The sequence below is a fragment of the Xenopus tropicalis genome, chromosome 2 (assembly GCF_000004195.4).
Source record: "Xenopus tropicalis strain Nigerian chromosome 2, UCB_Xtro_10.0, whole genome shotgun sequence".
Taxonomy (NCBI): domain Eukaryota; kingdom Metazoa; phylum Chordata; class Amphibia; order Anura; family Pipidae; genus Xenopus; species Xenopus tropicalis.
Window position 1 is genome coordinate 53506361 of NC_030678.2, and position 19925 is coordinate 53526285.

Genomic DNA, 19925 nt, shown 5'->3' on the forward strand with positions numbered 1-19925 from the left:
AAAGCATACCCCCAAAAAGCCCTAAAAAACAGAAACTATGGGTATAAGTCAATTTTAGATGTAAAAATTACACTTTTTAAAAATTATGAGCTTAGTTAATATATGCATTTATTTCAGATGTTAGTAGTACTTGGGCCTCCATTTTATGTAAAGCATAAGCCTAGTTTTTAGATCGAGTAAATGGGAATTCATTTTGCTTTGAACATATACAGTATATATATATATATATAATGGATGCATCAAATTAAGTTAAAATTTGGTGCAAAAAAGGGGGGTTAAACAGAGCCATGTGCTGTTGTTTTTAACTTCTGTGTTTATGTGACAAAAAGTCATGCGATTTTAAGGATTCAGTTTGGCCAGGCACGTGGATTCAGCCAGATCCGAATCCTGCTGGATCTTGGCTGAATCCCAAACCAATTTGGTGCATCCCTAATATATATATATATATATATATATACATTGCACTGTATATATATATATATTTATATGTTGCATATATTGTATGCTGTATATAATGCATCTCATTAAATGGTATTTTAAATAATACATACAGCACCATTCAGAGCTGTAAGAAATGTTTCATTACATATAAACACAGTGCCAGCCCCCACCCCAGTTATGAGCTGACACCACAAACTGCAGCCCCCCGGCATACCTTATACTACTCCATTGTAGTTGCGATCAAGGGGAGGTCAGGGGAGAACTCCAAAAGAGCGGGTCTGGGCCGGTGGGGCCCACTGAGTGTTTTTCCCAATGTCTCATCCAGGCTCAATTTGACCCTGTCCTCTTCTCCTGTGAATCTATACTGCATACTCACAAATGCAGACTCTAACATTTATCAACATAGAATCTTATTTGCCAGATTTTTAGATGGAAAAATGGTGACATATCCTTGACAGAATGAATTTGCCTGCACAGTTTTATATCATCAGCAATTTCAAATTAGCTGCTTACAATGCCCGCCCACAAAACATTAAAGGATCAATGACACCAAAAAGTAAAAAAAAAAAAAAACATTTTTCTTTTTTAAACTATAGCTTATATGGCACAACACTCTACTACTAGACATGATATAAAGTTACCCTGTGCTGTGTATAAATAACGTAGATATGGGGGCATCAAGTCAAGCTGACTAGTGCAAAAAGGCTCATGTTTACATAGTAAATAACAGATAACCTGTGCAGAAATCAGTACGTTACTCATGAAGATAAACTGGGGTCAATGCCATTTATTCGAAAACTTTTCTTATATAAAATAAAATGATTATTGCAAAGAGATGATTTATTTGTAGTTGATAGATCAACAGATATAAACTTGAAATGTGAACAACATATTTTGTAATGTAGAACAGAATAAATAAATGTGGACCCAACACAAAACTATTTAGCACCCCAATGAGAACCCTACTCCAAGTAGAATATACCATTGACATAGCCTCTGTACATGATCTTTTAACCAGTTACTATCCATGTACAACAGCATTACCAAGACAAACATACCTTAGTATGCTACACTGTATTAAAAACTTTGGCAAAATCTACTGCAACCTCTACTACAGCCTTACTAAGCTTCTGCTTACTTCATCACAGATTGTGTTGCACAATCTGTTCTTCATAAAACCATGCTGATTTCATCATGCAGACTCTTCTGTAACTAAACAATGTCTCTGCTTGAATGGAATGCAGTCTAAATCCACATCTTTTTACTATTAATGTTGGTGATTATTCTTTACATATAAACCAATCAGTTCTTCACTTTATAGGTTATAAAATAAGCATCTTTCCCATCTCACTTTTAGGTGCTCCTTAATGTTTTAGCATATCTTTCATAAGGGGACACATTTAGAACAATAATGTTTTAATACAATGTTGGATGTCATCAACTAAAAAACCTTTAAATTAATGATCTTAGGGTGCTAAAGTTTGCTTTCCTGAATTTTTGAGTTCTTCTTGGCCCAGTTGTGAGTTTGTTTTTGAAATAACCATTAAATGAAATATTATGTTTACTATTACCTGTGTACATGTGTGTCCTCTACTATTTTAAGCCTCCATAGGACATAGCACAAAAGACACATAAAGTTTTATAAATCTGAAACATTTATGGCTTTTAAATAATTATTTTGAGAAAATGCACGGCATTATCTCAAAATGTTCAAGAAAAAAACAAAACAATTGTATACTGACAAAAAAAAATACATATGTAAATCTTGAAAAAAACAAAACATAAAAAAAATTTGAACTTTTCTCAGAAAACCTTAAAGTAAATAGAGTTTTTTTCCAGAATCTCCAGCCCTCATTCTGGCATAAAATGACAATTGGAATATTCTATCAAATGCTGCTGTAAGATGCTTTGTTTGGGGCTGCCCACTGGCCTAGTGGTAAAGTACCAGCCACAGCCAGTTGTGGTGTGTGACCAAACACTTTCCCCTTTCTGTTGTCAGAAATATGAACTCTGTAATCGTTTTGTCCTATTCATCTGACTTCCCTCCTCCAGGACTTCCAAACAAATTGGTAGAGTGGGGGCTTGGCCTGACATCAACTTCCAGTGGCTCAGTCACAGTGCTCCTGGAAGTAATGGCACTATGGCGCGGTGTGTGTGAGTTATACTGAGGCTGCTGGGTTCTGCTAGATCTTTTTCTTTCTATCAGTCTATCTTTACTCAGCATGGGGATCCTAGAGCACACATATATATGGCAATCTTTACATTAAATGCCAAAAGGGCTGCTGTAAGATGCCACAGACACTGTTTATTGGGCCTGTGGACCTTTGGGACCCCTGTGTATTAAATTTCTCAAGCCTATTTTGAATTCTAGGTGGGGCCAGCTTGCACTTGTCTAGCTCATATGTGAAGTATACTGTTAGTAAAGGAAATGGAAGTGTAATTAGCTGCTATAAGCTCTTTGTAGCCTTACATAATAACTGCTGAGGTCTGTCTGTGCATAACTTTCTAAATATGTTTAGCAATTCTTCACTATTGAAGGGACAAATGGGAAATATTTATAGGAATGCCAGCGTACTAGATGATCCAGTTGAAGTTTTGGGCATTATTCTCTGTTATTCTCTAACATTTTTTGCCATACCCACCATGAGTGTGCCAGCTGGAAGGCCCACCTTCCCCTCAGTGCACACTGGTAGTGCTGAATTCTGGCAGATTCACAAGAGGGCGCTCCAGTGTGATTGTGCTGGGAAGACTGCTTCCACTTTTGAAGGGCAGAGAATTCCCTGTACAGTAGCAGGCATGTAAAAGGCAGCCCTAGTGCATATTCTGGCTTTAGGAAAAAAGCTCTGTATAAAAAAATATAAAATATATGAAAGATTTTCAATTGCAGTTTGCAAAGATGTGTCACGGTGCAGCTCAGGGCAGCATGGGCAGCCGCTCCTCTATGGCTGTGCAGAACTACAGGGTGAGTAGTACTTTTTTTTTTAACACCTTTGGTTTTCCAGCAGCAGGATCATAAATGCTGCACCATATGTAGGCAGAATTTTATATACAGCGCTGTTCCAGTTTATATAAATTTTCTTTTAGGGCACTGAGATTGCGGTACATGAAATCATAATTCTCTCACTGGGCTGCTAACTGGTATTATAGCTACTACAGTGGCTTGCAAAAGTATTCGGCCCCCTTGAACTTTTCCACATTTTGTCACATTACAGCCACAAACATGAATCAATTTTATTGGAATTCCACTTGAAAGACCAATACAAAGTGGTGTACACGTGAGAAGTGGAATGAAAATCATACATGATTCCAAACATTTTTTACAAATAAATAACCGCAAAGTGGGGTGTGCGTAATTATTCAGCCCCCTTTGGTCTGAGTGCAGTCAGTTGCCCATAGACATTGCCTGATGAGTGCTAATGACTAAACAGAGTGCTCCTGTATGTAATCTAATGTCAGTACAAATACAGCTGCTCTGTGACGGCCTCAGAGGTTGTCTAAGAGAATATTGGGAGCAACAACACCATGAAGTCCAAACAACACACCAGACAGGTCAGGGATAAAGTTATTGAGAAATTTAAAGCAGGCTTAGGCTACAAAAAGATTTCCAAAGCCTTGAACATCCCACGGAGCACTGTTCAAGCGATCATTCAGAAATGGAAGGAGTATGGCACAACTGTAAACCTACCAAGACAAGGCCGTCCACCTAAACTCACAGGCCGAACAAGGAGAGCGCTGATCAGGAATGCAGCCAAGAGGCCCATGGTGACTCTGGACGAGCTGCAGAGATCTACAGCTCAGGTGGGGGAATCTGTCCATAGGACAACTATTAGTCGTGCACTGCACAAAGTTGGCCTTTATGGAAGAGTGGCAAGAAGAAAGCCATTGTTAACAGAAAACCATAAGAAGTCCCGTTTGCAGTTTGCCACAAGCCATGTGGGGGACACAGCAAACATGTGGAAGAAGGTGCTCTGGTCAGATGAGACCAAAATGGAACTTTTTGGCCAAAATGCAAAACGCTATGTGTGGCGGAAAACTAACACTGCACATCACTCTGAACACACCATCCCCACTGTCAAATATGGTGGTGGCAGCATCATGCTTTGGGGGTGCTTCTCTTCAGCAGGGACAGGGAAGCTGGTCAGAGTTGATGGGAAGATGGATGGAGCCAAATACAGGGCAATCTTGGAAGAAAACCTCTTGGAGTCTGCAAAAGACTTGAGACTGGGGCGGAGGTTCACCTTCCAGCAGGACAACGACCCTAAACATAAAGCCAGGGCAACAATGGAATGGTTTAAAACAAAACATATCCATGTGTTAGAATGGCCCAGTCAAAGTCCAGATCTAAATCCAATAGAGAATCTGTGGCAAGATCTGAAAACTGCTGTTCACAAACGCTGTCCATCTAATCTGACTGAGCTGGAGCTGTTTTGCAAAGAAGAATGGGCAAGGATTTCAGTCTCTAGATGTGCAAAGCTGGTAGAGACATACCCTAAAAGCCTGGCAGCTGTAAATGCAGCAAAAGGTGGTTCTACAAAGTATTGACTGAGGGGGCTGAATAATTACGCACACCCCACTTTGCAGTTATTTATTTGTAAAAAATGTTTGGAATCATGTATGATTTTTGTTCCACTTCTCACGTGTACACCACTTTGTATTGGTCTTTCACGTGGAATTCCAATAAAATTGATTCATGTTTGTGGCTGTAATGTGACAAAATGTGGAAAAGTTCAAGGGGGCCGAATACTTTTGCAAGCCACTGTATATAGGGTTGGAGACACTGACACTGGAGTCAGTGGGAGAAAAGATGGGCACCCAAATTGAAAACTTGAAAATCCAGTCCAAATTAAAGGTTGATACAACCTGTGACCTACAGGCCTACAGCCTGACGTGGGAGTTGTAGTTAAACAACAGTTGAAGCTCTGCATATTAAACATTTCTGATGTAATTTCTAAACATATCAAAGAATTGTTACAAAGTACAAAGTTATTTTCACCAAAGACATTTTCTGGCCAAGGTTGGGGATCCAAAGCAAGGGGTGACATGGCTGACAGTTGCTGTCTGAGTGCTAGGTTTGCTGCCAGCTTTTCCAAAATATGTAATAGTTATTAAACCCACTAACTTAAAGTGGAACTATCATGAATGGGTCTCAGTTGTGACAGGCAGCTTGTGTTCTGAGCAGAGAGGAGTGGGAGTGGTCCAACCATTTTTGACTGATATCTAAAGGTTAACCCCCACCTGCCCATCTTTCCTGTCCTGAAACTTGGAAAAGACTTTGAAGAAGGTCTAAAGCTTAAACCCAATTCACCCTTACATTACTTTATTCTATATTGCTGCAATTGATGTGTCACTGGTATGAAGGAAATCTCTTTTATACCCTCTTTTGTTACACCTGTATTTGGCTACTGAAGTAAGATTTGTATCTGCATGTGTAAATTGCAGGAGGGTGACTGGCAGCTGAGCTAAGCCTGCTTGTGAGCAGCAAAAAACCCAAATGCAAAAGAGCCTGTGTATATGAAGAGTGCTGTGTATATGTGGATATAAATAATAAGCTACTGTTATATGTACAAACACAGCTTCATCAGCTCCCAGTCCGGCTCCATTCCTTTACTTTCCCTTTGCACTTGTTTGCTGTTAAGGGGTGTGACCTCATGAAATGCCACAGCAAATCAGCTTTCACTCTGCTCTGTCACTCATACAATTCTGTGTCACTGACGCAGACCAGGGAGCCAGAGATTCTGGAGGGAGTAGGATGGGAGGCTGCTTAAATAATCAGCTATAACTTTGTAACGGTGCAACATTTTTAAAAGCTATAAATTGTCAAAATGTTTTTCTAGACTTTATTTTCAATTTTATAAAAATATCTTTCATGATTGTTCCCCTTTAAGTAGGGGGGCCAGGGACAAAATTAAAGGGTTTTACAAGTTTAGGGGCAACTACATAGCTGATAAATTTGTAATGTGGGGAATTTTGCCTATCTGTACTGATTCCTTTACAGATTGTTAAACAAAGTGCAACTGCTGTGGATTCATTGGTGTACTGTTATCGTTCAGTAAGGATATTTGTGAGCACAGTCAAATACTGAGAGGAGGAACCAGCGCTACATTCACAGAGCATTCCATTTTCCCACAATAAGACGGGCTAAGGTCTGCTGTTGCCTAACAAGGGCACAAACTCACACATTACTGTGAATATATATCACCACAGCATTACACAAACAGCCGTAATCAATCAATCAATTTCATCAGCCTCTTGTGGCTGTGTTATAGTGTTTATGAACCGTTTCTACATAAGCTCAATTGAATTAGCTCATGCAAAAAAAAGGGTTCAGCATAGACAATTACTGGTAACACAAGCACTGATATCTTTCTGTATAATATGCAATTACGCAAAATGATAAACAATAACCAAAATTAAGTTTTTGCCCAATAATCATTATTTTGACCTGGGCATTTAAAAAACATGCAAAAACTAACTTACTGAACAAAACTTTTATTTGATACTATTGCATAGGTTAAACAAGAATTAGTTAACATTTTAGCACAATAACATTTCCGAAACTGTAAAATGCACTGCGATTAAGATCAAAACGGCAACCTTTTTTAATTATAGGTGATGCATAGCCTGAAAGTAGTGTTCTGGTTTTGCTAAAAGACTGAAAAATGTTTTTCTGTATTCTATATTTTTTTTTATCATTTTTAGGAAAAAATAATTTACTTTTATACCCAATGGTTAAGGCTGATGCCACACCAGGCGTAGGGCTGATTTTTTCGACAAGCGGAAAAACGCTTGCCGAAAAAATCAGCCCTACGCCTGGTGTGGCATCAGCCTAAAAGCCAGTGGATCACAGCTCCTCTTGTTTAACCAACTTTTGAAAGAAGCGGCTAATTTTATAAAACAGCATGGAAAAAATGATGAATGCACATTACAAAGAGTACTGATTTGCTCTACTCTGGAAAAATAGACAGCTATCACTGGAGCACCCAGTCTGAATACAATACAGGCAGTACAGCATTGAAGGGAGAAGCCCAGGTGTGTGATCCATTCTGTGGAAAGATCTGTGGCTATGGGTGCTGGGCAAAGTGAAAAGAACAATGACCGCTGCAGTTTCTGGCTATTTTTTGCACTTTGCGCTATCACCCATACTTAATGTAAATGAGGCCTTAAATCACCTGTAAAATATATAGTTTAATAAAGTAAAATAAAGTTTGTGTAAAAAAACGAGAATAAAATGAATGTGAAAACTGCTTGTGCTGCAAATTTACACATTTAATAGTGCCCAATCTATATTAATTGGGTATTAAAGGGGCAGTGTCCACTTATGTTCTAAATAAGCATAGTAAATTGGGTTTATGGCACAGGTGCATAACCCCATAAAACCATGTTTCTGGGAAATAATCACAGACACAGTGAAAACTTGGATGCCAATGGGAAGCTTTCTGTTCCAGGAGCAGGTGGTTTGATCATTAAGTATGTGCCCTTGGCCTTTAGAGTGGCAGTATAGGGTAATGTATTAAGTTCCTCTCTTGCACAAGAAGAAAAAAACCCAGATATTATTAGGAAACAGTATTTTGGATGCACAGTTGGGAGAGGTGCTGCAATATTGTTTCCTCAATGTAATTCACCTGCCCACCACGTTATCAGTTTTGTACAATTTAAAGGGATACTGACAGTAAAATAAAACATTTAATTATATGATTCTACCTCCAAAATGACCTATTACACATGTTGACCATTTTCTATGGAAAGCGCTTGTTTTCTTAATAAACGCTTCTTAAGATCCAGGACCCGACTGTGAGCCAAACCCGACTGTCTCTGTTAAGCCTGTCAGTCAAAGCAGGAGCAAGGCTGACGTCAGTCTCACAAAGATCCTCCTCCTTTCCTTTTCCCTTACTTTGAGAAGCGTCATCAATCATGTGACCCTGCCGTGATCTTGGTGTCTTCTCTCAAGACTGGAGACTGGAGACTGCCGAGTGCTGACTGCCTGTGAGTATACTGCCTCTGACTTATCTTATTCTACCGTCCTGATTGTGTGCTGCTCTGTCTCTCTCTCTCCCTCCCTCCCTCCCGCAGTCAAACAGGCTTAGGAATAGCCTAGAAGCATCGGTGCACTTGTTGCTAAGCGCCGGCGTGCGCGATGACGTATCCGATGACGTCATCGCGCACTGAAGCTAGAGAGGGCAACGCTGGACCGTCGCCGATTGGTTGAAAGGTGAGCGTTTTTTTTTATTGTAGGGGCGGCGTTCCAGCAAGCCGGAAGGGAAGAAAGAACATGGCGGCGTCGTGGGACTCACATTCAGAAGGTGCCGACGGAGGAGCAGCTGGACCGTGGGAATTTTTTTTACAGCGTTTCAGAAGGTATCATGTAAGTATATAACATGGCCAGAAAAAAAAATGTTTACACCATGTCAGAATCGCTTTGAGAGAAGCAAAGTTTTAGGGCGTTGGCTCAGGGAGAAATTAGTCGCCCGCGTCTAATCTCCCTTGTCGCGGGAGACTAATCTCCCCAAAATGCCATCCCACCGGCGAGAATGTAAATCGCCGGTGGGATGGCATACGCGGCCTTGTTGCCTTGAGAGGAAACTTCTGCGATTTTGGGGAAATCGCGGCGCCGCATATGCCATCCCACTGGCGATTTTATTTCTCAACGGTGGGATGACATTTCAGGGAGATTAGTCGCCCACAACAAGGGAGATTTGTCGCGGGCGACTAATCTCTACGTGTGCCACAGCCCTTACCATCCGTTTGAAGAGTTATACAGCAACGTTGCATTATCAGTATGTAAACCCTAAAAACAAATAAACATACAATTGTTCAGAGCAGTCTTCTAAGCAGTTTTGCTATTAACATTATGCTGTTGCTCTGCGTAATACTAACTAGTAATACTAACATCACACTAATCTCACTTAATAAAGCAACATCACAACACCTTACTTTTCTCAGTTAAGGCTGAGGCCACACATGGTGTATGGCGTATATTTTCGTCAAGAGGAAATCGCTTGCCGAAAATATGCGCCATACACTCCTACCTGTGCCTGCACTCGAATAAATGAGATACGCTCGGGTGCAGGCACATGTAGCCAAAATACGCATAAAAACGTGAGAATTTGCATTTGCTCTCACGTTTTTATGCAGATATCGTCTACATGTGTCTGCACCCGAGCGTATCTCATTCAGGTACAGGCACAAGTAGGAGGCGTATGGCGGTATTTTCAGCAAGCATTTTTCAGCTTGCCGAAAATATACGCCATGCGTCTGGTCTGATAGCCTAATGTTTTATCCTGACAGCCAGTCAAAATGACCAACAGATGGTGCTGTTGTTACAAAATTCACTTTATTAGCAGTTTTACATTGTCTAAAATGTCTAATATCTTGAAAGGGTATAAGAAAAAATAATGAATGTAAAGTTAAAAAGTGCTTAGAAGAGTAATCTGTGCAATTTTACTTTAATTTGTTTTTAAGTTTTACATATCCTTTGGTATTGAAGAGGTATTTGTAGTAGCTGTACCTTACAGTGTAGACATGTAAAAAGAAAGGTTTACATTTAACTATCTCAGCAGAATAACTTTTCTGCTGCTTTCATTTTTTTTCTTTTGTTCACTTTAGTCACAGCAGTCCAACCAGCTTCTCTCATCTTTTTCATAGCAGCAGTTTTGAGGACTGGACCAGGAGATTTGAATATTGCTCCAGTAGTCTCCTAATGGGATAAACAAAGGAAAACTTAATTTTAATGGCAAAAAGTCATTAGGTATCCAGAAGAGTTCTGCAGGCTGTATTCAACTATATATTAAACCTATGGCGGTACCTAAGGCTCATGCCAAACAAAGCCGATAAATGCTTGCCGAGAATACACGCCATACACTCCTACCTGTGCCTGCACCCAAATGAATGGAATGCGCTAGGGTGCAGGCACGTGTAGCTGAATGAAGACTTAGCATTTTCTCGCGTTTTTATGTGGATATCGGCTACATGTGCCTACCATATTTCAAGTCCATAAATTTGCCTGCAGCACCAGAATGACCAGAAATGGAATTTGGAAATGATCCAGCTCTCTGCATCAAGAATTCAGCACTACACACATCTGTTAACTCCATGGTGAGAAACTGAGGTTTACCTGGATTTTTTGGCTAATTCTGTATGAATGTCTCTTTTCGCTACACTACAGACATAGACCAACAGGACGCCTGTACTTCTTGATTAGACTCAGTTGTCAGACAGGAGTATCAACAAAATAAAACAAAACCCTTGCCACACTTGGGCTCTAACTAATACACAGGGTGCTTTCCCTCTCTGCTACCGGTACCCTATTGGGATTCCCAGCTAAACCCAAAAATACAACTCCACTCCACAAGTCACTGTACCTTCAGAGAGTCCTTTTTGTTTGGGAGAAAACAAAAACAAATCATTAAGGTTGTGGAGACACAAATACACAAAAGGAATTCTGGGAATGAATTCCAAACAAACTCCTAAAAAAGGAGGAGACAAACCAGCAGCACTCCAAGCTGTTCCACACAGGCACCGACCCTCCCACACCGGTTTCAGTTTTCAGTCAGTCTTAACCATTCACTCTCTCTGGCTGCAGGCAGATCTTCCTGCTAATTATTCCCCAGGTGAGACTTCCTTGGGGAATTAACCCACTCCCATATGGGAGTAGGAGATGAACATTGGGGAAAAATATCTCCCTTAGGGTTGTTAATGTCTTAACTTTCTTTGTAAATTCATGTTACTTCATTGTCTAAGGCTGTTGCCACACCAGGCGTATGGCGTATATTTTCAGCAAGATGAAAAACGCTTGCCAAAAATATGCGCCATACCCTCCTACCTGTGCCTGCAACGGAATGAATGGAATACGCTCGGGTACAGGCACGTGTAGGTGAGCTCTAATCTCACATTTTGATAAAGCTGCCCTAAATGTCTTTTTTTTTAGTATGTTACTTAAAAATATAGACCTTTCGAGTGACTTTGGTGGTTCTGGGGTACATTTGGAATAACTTCTTTAATTCTTCTTCATCTTCACATATTTCCTAAAATATAAAAGATTATAAGGCTCAATTACAAAAATGCCTTGTTTTTTGTACTTACAGCTGCTAGCAAGCTTAGCAATTGCCCATACAGCTGCTGCAACAGTAAATAAAATACTAGCACATAAAACAAGGGGTATACACATGCAAACAAAATTCTGTGTATAAATTGTGACTGGCCTGACTTAATCAGATTAAAGTGATAACTGACTTTTGATATATGTAGCCAAATTGAATAATACCTGACCAAATGGCTTAATGAAAGATGGCCAGTAGGCACTCACATAAAATCACACCAAGTAAAGCAAAATATATTGAGTATATATAATTAACTAGGAAGTAGTGAGGCACCGAATCCAGGATTAGGTTTGTGATTCGGCGAAAATTCTGCCTTTTCCAGCAGGATTCCGATTCAGCGGAATTCAAGTGTCTACTCGAACTGAATCCAAATCCTTAAAGTTACGTGACTTTTGGTTACATTAACACTGAAGTAAAACATTTCTTAAACATGTTTTTATTATGTATTTAATCCATATGCAAATTAGGATTCAGATAAAGTTCGACATTCAGCCAAATCTTTCACAAAGGAATCAGCCCAAAAATAATGAATTCGGTTCCCTACTATGAAGGCTAGTAATTTCTGCCTATGCCTGCATTAAGCACAGTTCTTAAGACCCAAGACATAAGGCCTCTTTAGAAAGTGGCATTTCTTTTGCTAAACACAGAATGCAATGATATGAACTTTCTACATGACTATTTGTTCTCATTTATTTGGAATTAATGTGAATGATTCTAAAACCGCGACTCAAAGAAAACATTTACAGATGTTTACAAAATAGCCAAATTGCATTAAATGTACTCCTTGTCATTGACCTGAATGGCAGTGTACATTTTTTCATGCTTTCTAACATTGGCAGAAATCTTTATATTATAAAGAGAAAATTAAAGGAAATTTAAAGGGAAATTTTTTTGTTTTAAACAAACTAATTTGGGAAACTGAGCAGGAGGTTTTGACCCGGGCAGACTGTATAATGTATACCCTGCTTAAATATATGTAGATATTAGTAGTCGCATCAGTTATGTGACCTCTATAAATAGACTCTGCCTACAGCACTGTGCAAAAATGTATGTGGTGACATAACTCCAAGGTCACTTCTAATGTCTTAAATTACAGCAGGGAGTACATTATCCACCAGATATCTATCTGTAATGTCAGACACACTGAAAGCAGGAAAAGCAACAGCAAAGTCTTAACATTTTAATTGATATGCCTTTCCTTTCTCTCAGCTGGGTCAGACCTGTCTGAACTTTCAGTTTTCTGATTAGAGCAAAAGAAGAGAAATAAAACTTTTAAATTATATTCATCCAGTTAGCCTCCTATTAGATGGCCCTCTAAAAAGATATTCTAGGAGAGCTATTTCATTACCTCTGGCAACTCATTCAAAAAGGAGTGACAAAGTAAGTGGCATGGTGGCTTGCTGATTGCCCTTATATATTATTAAGAACAATTTTTCTTTTTCATTATTGTATAATTTGTTACATTGCAGTAGAAGTACCTAGGTACATAATAATTTACATCTTTCTGGATAATGGTTTTCTGAATAAGAGATCCCATACTCTGTACAGGTATGAGACCTGCTATCCAGAATTCTCAGGACCTGGGGTATTCCAGATAAGGAATCTTTCCATAATTTGGATCTTAATACCTTAAGTCTACTAAAAAATAATTGAAATATTAAATAAACCCAATTGTATTGTTTTGGCTCCAATAAGGATAAATTATATCTTAGTTGGGATCAAGTACAAGGAACTGTTTTATTGTTACAGAGAAAAAAGAAAACATTTAAATAATTTTTGAATTAATTTGGAGCATTCTGAATAACGGGTTTCCGTATAATGGATCCCCTACTTGTCCTATTGCGGGTGGAATAACAAACTGCAAATAAGCATTGATGAAAGCCTAGTAGATAATCTTTAACCAATAGGGTATTCAATAAAAATTCAATTCTGGAAGGAAAACATTGGGGGAAATGTACAAATCTTTGTAGATATTGTGGTATAAGAATACAACAAACATCACCACTGTAAGCCACGGTACACTGGTACACCTAGTAAAATCACATGTAGTTATGCTGTGTAAAAATGTTAGCAAGTATTGGTATAAAATTGTAGTGTAAAAATAAAGTGCATTTTCAAATGAAATCTTCTTCTTTCATCTTTTTTTTCTTTCAGTAACCTATCCCTTGTAAATTCACATACAATATTTTTCTATTACAAGATTTTTTTTTACCAGAATATCTGCACGCTCTGAACTGTCAGAATGAAAGTGATATGCTATAGCAGCTTTTCTTTTCTCTTTTGTTGAGTCAACCAAAGGTGTTTTCTTATTTTCATGTTGCTTCTTTGTGCTCAGTGAAGGAGACAGTCCAGTATAGTTCTAAATATATGAACAAAATGGAAAATGTATATTGATCTTCTGGTTAGGGTCTTGGAATGTGCTAGGATTTCAGTCAATGGACTTTACAGTAAAGGATTTAGACATCCTATAATTTGCAGCTTTCTAGATAACGGATCGCTGGATAAGGGATTCCATATCTGTACTAGCATTCTGGGTGAAAAGTTACGCAAAAAAGCACTGATTAAACTTTCTCCTCATCAAAAGCCCAGTGGATGATCTTCAACCAATAGGGCATTTAATAAAAAATCAATTTTTATTGAAAAGTGCTGGGGCAAATTTACCAAACTGTATAAAAGTGTGGTAATAGAATACAAAATCATGTATTCTGTAACCCCATGGAGTACACCTAGTAAAAGCACATGTAGTTATAAAGCTGTGCAATACATATTGGCATATAAATAGATGTAAAAATGTTGCATAAAAATTTCCTTCCACATTTGCTCTTTTAGATAGTAACCCATCCTTCATCAATTCTCTCAAAAAAGTAAAATTTTACAATATGATATTTTCTAATGACAGGAATATATTTTTACCAGAATATCTGTGCTTCCTGAACTGTCACAATAAAAGTCATATGCTAAAGTAGCTTTTCTTTTTTTCTTTGTTGAGTCAACCAAAGGTGTTTTCTTATTTTCACATGGCTCCTTTATGCTCAGTGAAGACCTTCCAGTATAGTTCTAAATATAAGAATAAAATAAAAAATTCTTTTTTTTAAGAAGGCATACTTTCAGGACCCAGGCCACAGGCCACACCCACTGGACACATTGTTAGCAAACTTTTAATCTAGGGTGACAAGTTTCTGTACAAAACATTATATAATGACATTTTTTGCATATTTCACTGTACAATAAAATGTAAATTCTAGTGGTGTTCCCTTGCAGTTTCTTGATGTACTTGCCTTTGCTTGACATTTTGTATTTGTCCCTACACAGCTACCAGACTACGGTGGTTTAGAACCTCATGTTAGTTAACACAGATCCAGAGGTGGTGAGGGTAGAAAATGTTTTTCCCTAGCAATCTCCATGTCAGCTACAAGTGGTTAGCTCCTCCCCAGCGGTGTACTTTGGTCTTGCCAGGCCCCCCTGCAAAAAAAATCTTCTGAGGGGTCCGGTGCGAACAGGCCCTCCTCCCACACCTCCTCCTCCTGGCCCTCTTGCACTGCATCTCCCTGACCGCACCTCTGTTTTAAAGGTAAAAAGGGCGGTCCAGGCCCCCCCTGTTGCCTGGGCCCCTCCACGACCTGTGGTCTGTTGTATAGATAGTTACACCACTGCTCCTCCCCTTTGACCCCAGACAAAATACCCTCCCCTATCAAAAACTTGAAATTCCTCCCACTACCTTACACAGGTGTTTTTTTTGTCTCCTACCTTGTACCTCAGGCAGTGAGACCATTTTTTAAAAAGGATCCATCTCTGGGCCTCGCTGAGAAGGTGGACTTTAGGGGGAGTCAGGTTTTATGGGTTTCCTGACAGAGGGCCTCTTACTTGTGCAATATGATAAAGGAACCTGGTAGCTTGCAACGCAGACACCTGTGTACAGGAGTGGGGAGGCTTTAAAGTTTTTGATAGAGGAGGGTCTTCTGTCTGGGGTCAAAGGGGAGGAGCTAATCCATACATAGCTGACATGGAGGATGGCTAGGAAAGAAAAATCCCATTAAGTATTATGTCATTTTCCCTTGATATTTAATATTTAGAAATGAGCAGAAGAAGGAAGACAGATAAGCTAAATTCAGGATTAGAGATGCCGATGCTAAAAGATTCAGGTGTTAGGATCAGCTAGGACTTGAACACTGGCTTGCATGTTTCTGGTGGTATGCATTTGCCTCCTGAGCCACTGGAGGCACTTAGGGCTAACCAATTCTCCTGTCACTCGCTTGTGTTTATTCTGTCTCCTCCCTTTCCTCCACCCACCTCATTATCCTTCTGTGTTTTCCATCCTGTAATCATGACCCGTTAAAAGCCTGTCCCCAACCAATGCTTGGTGCCTGGTCATTGAGCTTCATTCTGTGATCTCTCCTCGGTTATCCTGTTCTGGTCCTTGTTTGCTGCCTTCTGAGGCTCTGTCCCTGTGTTCCTGTTCCGTGACCCCAGCCTTGTTCCTTTCGCTCCTGGCCCCTCCTTGTCCTGTTCTATGGATTTCCGGTTTGACCTTGGCCTGACTTCTGGACTATGATTCTGCCTGCTGGTTTCTACTATTTCTGGCCTGTATATTTTGTTTATATATGGTTCTGCACCTATTCCTGTTTGTTATTTGCCTTTATTAAAACCTTGCACATTGATATCATGTCCATTCAGTTTGGTTCCTCTGTCTCTGTGAGGGTGAAGCCTGTCCTACTTAAACCTAGCTGAAGCAAACCAAAACAGCACAGATTTTCTTTTAAATTAAAATGCTTTATTCGCATCCTTAAGGCATTACAGCAAGGTTTCATGCCACACCTGGCCCTTTATCAAGCTGAGCCCTATGTTGCATTTTAATTTAAAAACAAAATCTTTGTTGTTCCAGTTTGCTTCAATTGATCTATGGCAGTGGAGAACGTACAGTACCCAGTACCAGTCTTGCCTATTCTATCTGTTCAAGCCCCCTTGTAGGCCACCAACATAAGGGCGAATACACACGGGGTGATTAGTCGGTGCGACTTTTTGAAAAGCCACGGTGACTAATCGGCCCGTGTGTCTTCGCCCTAAAGAATCTGACACAAGTTTGCTTGCTGAGCCGTCTGTTTGCCCTGCTAATTAGCAGGAAATGTTTACTGAGGTTTTAGCGAAGTAGTCTTGGATCTCTGTTGAGGCATAGGGGCTGATTTACTTACCCACGAACGGGTCGAAATGAGTCCGATTGCGTTTTTTTCGTAATGATCGGTATTTTGCGATTTTTTCGTATGTTTTGCGATTTTTTCGGATTCTTTACGAATTTTTCGTTACCAATACGATTTTTGCGTAAAAACGCGAGTTTTTCGTATCCATTACGAAAGTTGCGTAAAAAGTTGCGCATTTTTCGTAGCGTTAAAACTTACGCGAAAAGTTGCGCATTTTTCGTAGCGTTAAAACTTAAAAGGTGCAAAGTTTCGCGTAAGTTTTAACGCTACGAAAAAAGCGCAACTTGTTGCGCAAGTTTTAACGCTACGAAAAATCGCCAGATTTTACGCAACTTTCGTAATGGATACGAAAAACTCGCGTTTTTACGCAAAAATCGTATTGGTAACGAAAAATTCGTAAAGAATCCGAAAAAATCGCTAAACATACGAAAAAGTCGCAAAATGTTCGTTTTCAAGTCGGAACTTTTCCAATTCGGGTCGGATTCGTGGGTTAGTAAATCAGCCCCATAAGCTTTTGTATTCTATGTATACAAAATATGAGAAACACACATATACACACAACATAAATATTTAAAAAACAACAATACAGAATTACGAAACAAATCACAGTACAGATACAACATTTTAAACCTGTTGAGATGGTTGCATATAATTCCTCGCTAGTGTCCTTATTTTTGCATCCTTGCTGAATGGCTGTTTTTCCTCATCAAAAGGAATCATATGTGACTGTAAATCTATTCTTTGGGCTTTTTGGTGTGGAGTGTCCATTAAAGAAGCCTGCACTTTCTAACAAGAGATAAGAGATAGACATACATTACCAGAGAGTAATGTTTGCAGCTGCTTCAGTAAGACCTTTCAGTCCCATACCTACCTTGTTCTTCATTTCTTTTCTCATGGAAAACTTGGTTTCTTGTGCAATAAGTGTCTGAAATTTACAAACATATTACTACAACAGAAGTCAAATCCCACACATAGACCAATTGTAAACTGAAAAATAATAGCACCATATAAATAACTTTTGGTTACCAGATTTTCTAAATGAAATCTGTGGACACCTATAAAGTCCAGTGTGTGAAGCGCACCTTGGTACTTTTTGACCACTACACCTTAACCACACCCACTTAAGGTCAAGGTCTGTTAAAAACAGAAAATACATATGTTAGTGTGTTATAGTTTCTGGCTACTATTATCACTGCTGTCACTTTGCTGTATCTCTTAATGCAAAAAAGCTCCCCTACTGCAGAATTGTGGGAAGCAAAAGCCAAAAAACAGAGATATTCTTGTGCCTATAGCAGCAGATGGCAGATACATTGTCCCGGTGACAAAGGTCCTAAAATGAGGACTGATGGGAATCCTAGAATAAGTACAAAAACGAGCAAATCCTTTGTAACAAAATTACTCAGCTTCCACTGTTTTTGGCAAAAAGCATTTTTCAGCTTGCTGAAAAATATACCATACGCCTGGTCTGACATTAGCCTAACACCCAGTTTAGAGAGGTGACAGAGCTTGCAGTGTGCTCCCTCTGCATCAACAGCTGGTTATTAATTAGAGATGCCTCCTAATTACTTCTAGGTGGCATTTGCACAAACACTGTGTGTGTGTAATCTGAATTATGCACAAATATGTACATGCATACAAAATTTTGTGTGTGCTCCACAGCTTTGTTATATCCTCCTAAATTTTGCGCATGCCTGTATAGGGAATTCTCCCCCCTGGCTGATAGGCCGGCAGAGAAAAAAAAAAAGCCTTTTAGGCCAGTGCTACACAAGGCTCTGGCTGCTTCTGTGTCTGCACTCTCAGGCACTGCATCAGCCTGGATGCATACACATACTACAAATTTGGCCACAAAATGCATGAGTATGCATTTTCGTGTGGAAATCTGCTGCACTCATACACACAGTAGCAACAATCAGTAGCAACAATCAATGCAAATCTAACGTGAATAAAACCTTGTTAGTTGGAGCTTTTTTCCCCAAACAGGCTTTTTAAAAACTTTTTCTTATTTAAGAAATCTTTCTCGGAAAAATACCTCAGCTAACAAGGATTTTTCCCCCAAAACCCCATGCACACTTGGGGTGTGCTTTATGATTGCTGGAACCCAAAGACTTCAGCAGTCGCAAAATTAACAGGGAAATATTCTAAAAACAGACAAGAGACCAACATTTAATTTCTTTCATCTTTCCTCTTTCTTTTTCCCATTCAGCTTTTCCAAACATAATTTTACACAATACAATTTCCAAATGCTTTACCATCAGCCAATCAGCCAGCTATACAAGATGTTTGCCCCATTAATACAGTTAAAAGTATGCTTAAAAGAAGTAAATGCTTACCTTGTCTTCTATTTGTTGCTTAAGTTGTTCTTTAAGATAAATTACTTCATCCTTTGTATTAGATAGAACAGTTTCCTAAAGACAAACCAACAAAGAGACTGAACTTAACACAGTGGGCCTCATTTATAAAGACTGGGCAAATTTGCCCCTGGGCAGTAACCCATAGCAACCAATCAGTCATTAATTTGTGGTTACCATGGGTTACAGTATATGGCTTATTTAATAGTGCAGTGGACAAAGTGCAATGCAGTGTAGTGTTTTTCAGTATAATTACGGCCACAAAATTACTTTGCCACTTGATTCCTTAGTTGAAAGTTTACTGTCAGTTGACCACTGTGGGAACCCTGAAGCCAGTTTGAGTGTGCTGGTATCTCCAGCAGTTTTCATTCATTAACAGGAGCACTGCTTGTGATTCCCAATAGGAGGTAGGATGGAAGTAGTAAATGCAACAATGTGGAAGGAGCAACTTTGTACACAAGTAAGTTAAAAAAATGGTATATTTTTGCACACCAACTGTGGAAAACTGCAACTGCATTCTGAGGCCTTATTAACAGATTCATTTTAAGCAAACACTATGCTTAACCTTTTTTAACAATGTACTCTGCTAATGAATTTGGCTAACCCACAGTCACCATTCATGTGCTGAAGGTAAGTGGGGAGAGATGGGGCAGCATTAGGTCTGCAGCCTCAGTTACCAGAAGACCCCGATGTGCCCTTCTGATTCCCATTCATTTGTTTGTTTCCTAATTCAATAATAACTTTTCATTTAGCCATAAATGTCAAAAAGTATTTAGATGTATCTTTTTATTGACAGAATGGAATGGGTTGTTAGCTACTCACAGTGGCCACAACATTATAAAAAA

The 19925-nt window shown here is 39.2% G+C and overlaps 1 protein-coding gene across 6 annotated transcripts in view; it reads right to left on the minus strand.

Annotated features, from left to right (window-relative positions):
* Positions 1-7224: 7224 nt before the first annotated feature.
* sycp1 (synaptonemal complex protein 1) overlaps positions 7225-19925 on the minus strand; it is a 95966-nt gene continuing 83265 nt past the window's right edge. For all 6 annotated transcript variants that reach the window (XM_031896790.1, XM_031896793.1, XM_031896791.1 and 3 more), the window contains 7 exons: positions 19063-19137; positions 17604-17657; positions 17363-17518; positions 14451-14594; positions 13750-13896; positions 11388-11462; positions 7225-10135 (listed from right to left, as the gene is read on the minus strand). In XM_031896790.1, the coding sequence (XP_031752650.1) occupies positions 9992-10135; positions 11388-11462; positions 13750-13896; positions 14451-14594; positions 17363-17518; positions 17604-17657; positions 19063-19137 (795 nt within the window). In that variant the 3' untranslated portion in view covers positions 7225-9991. The remainder of the gene's footprint in view (positions 10136-11387; positions 11463-13749; positions 13897-14450; positions 14595-17362; positions 17519-17603; positions 17658-19062; positions 19138-19925) is intronic.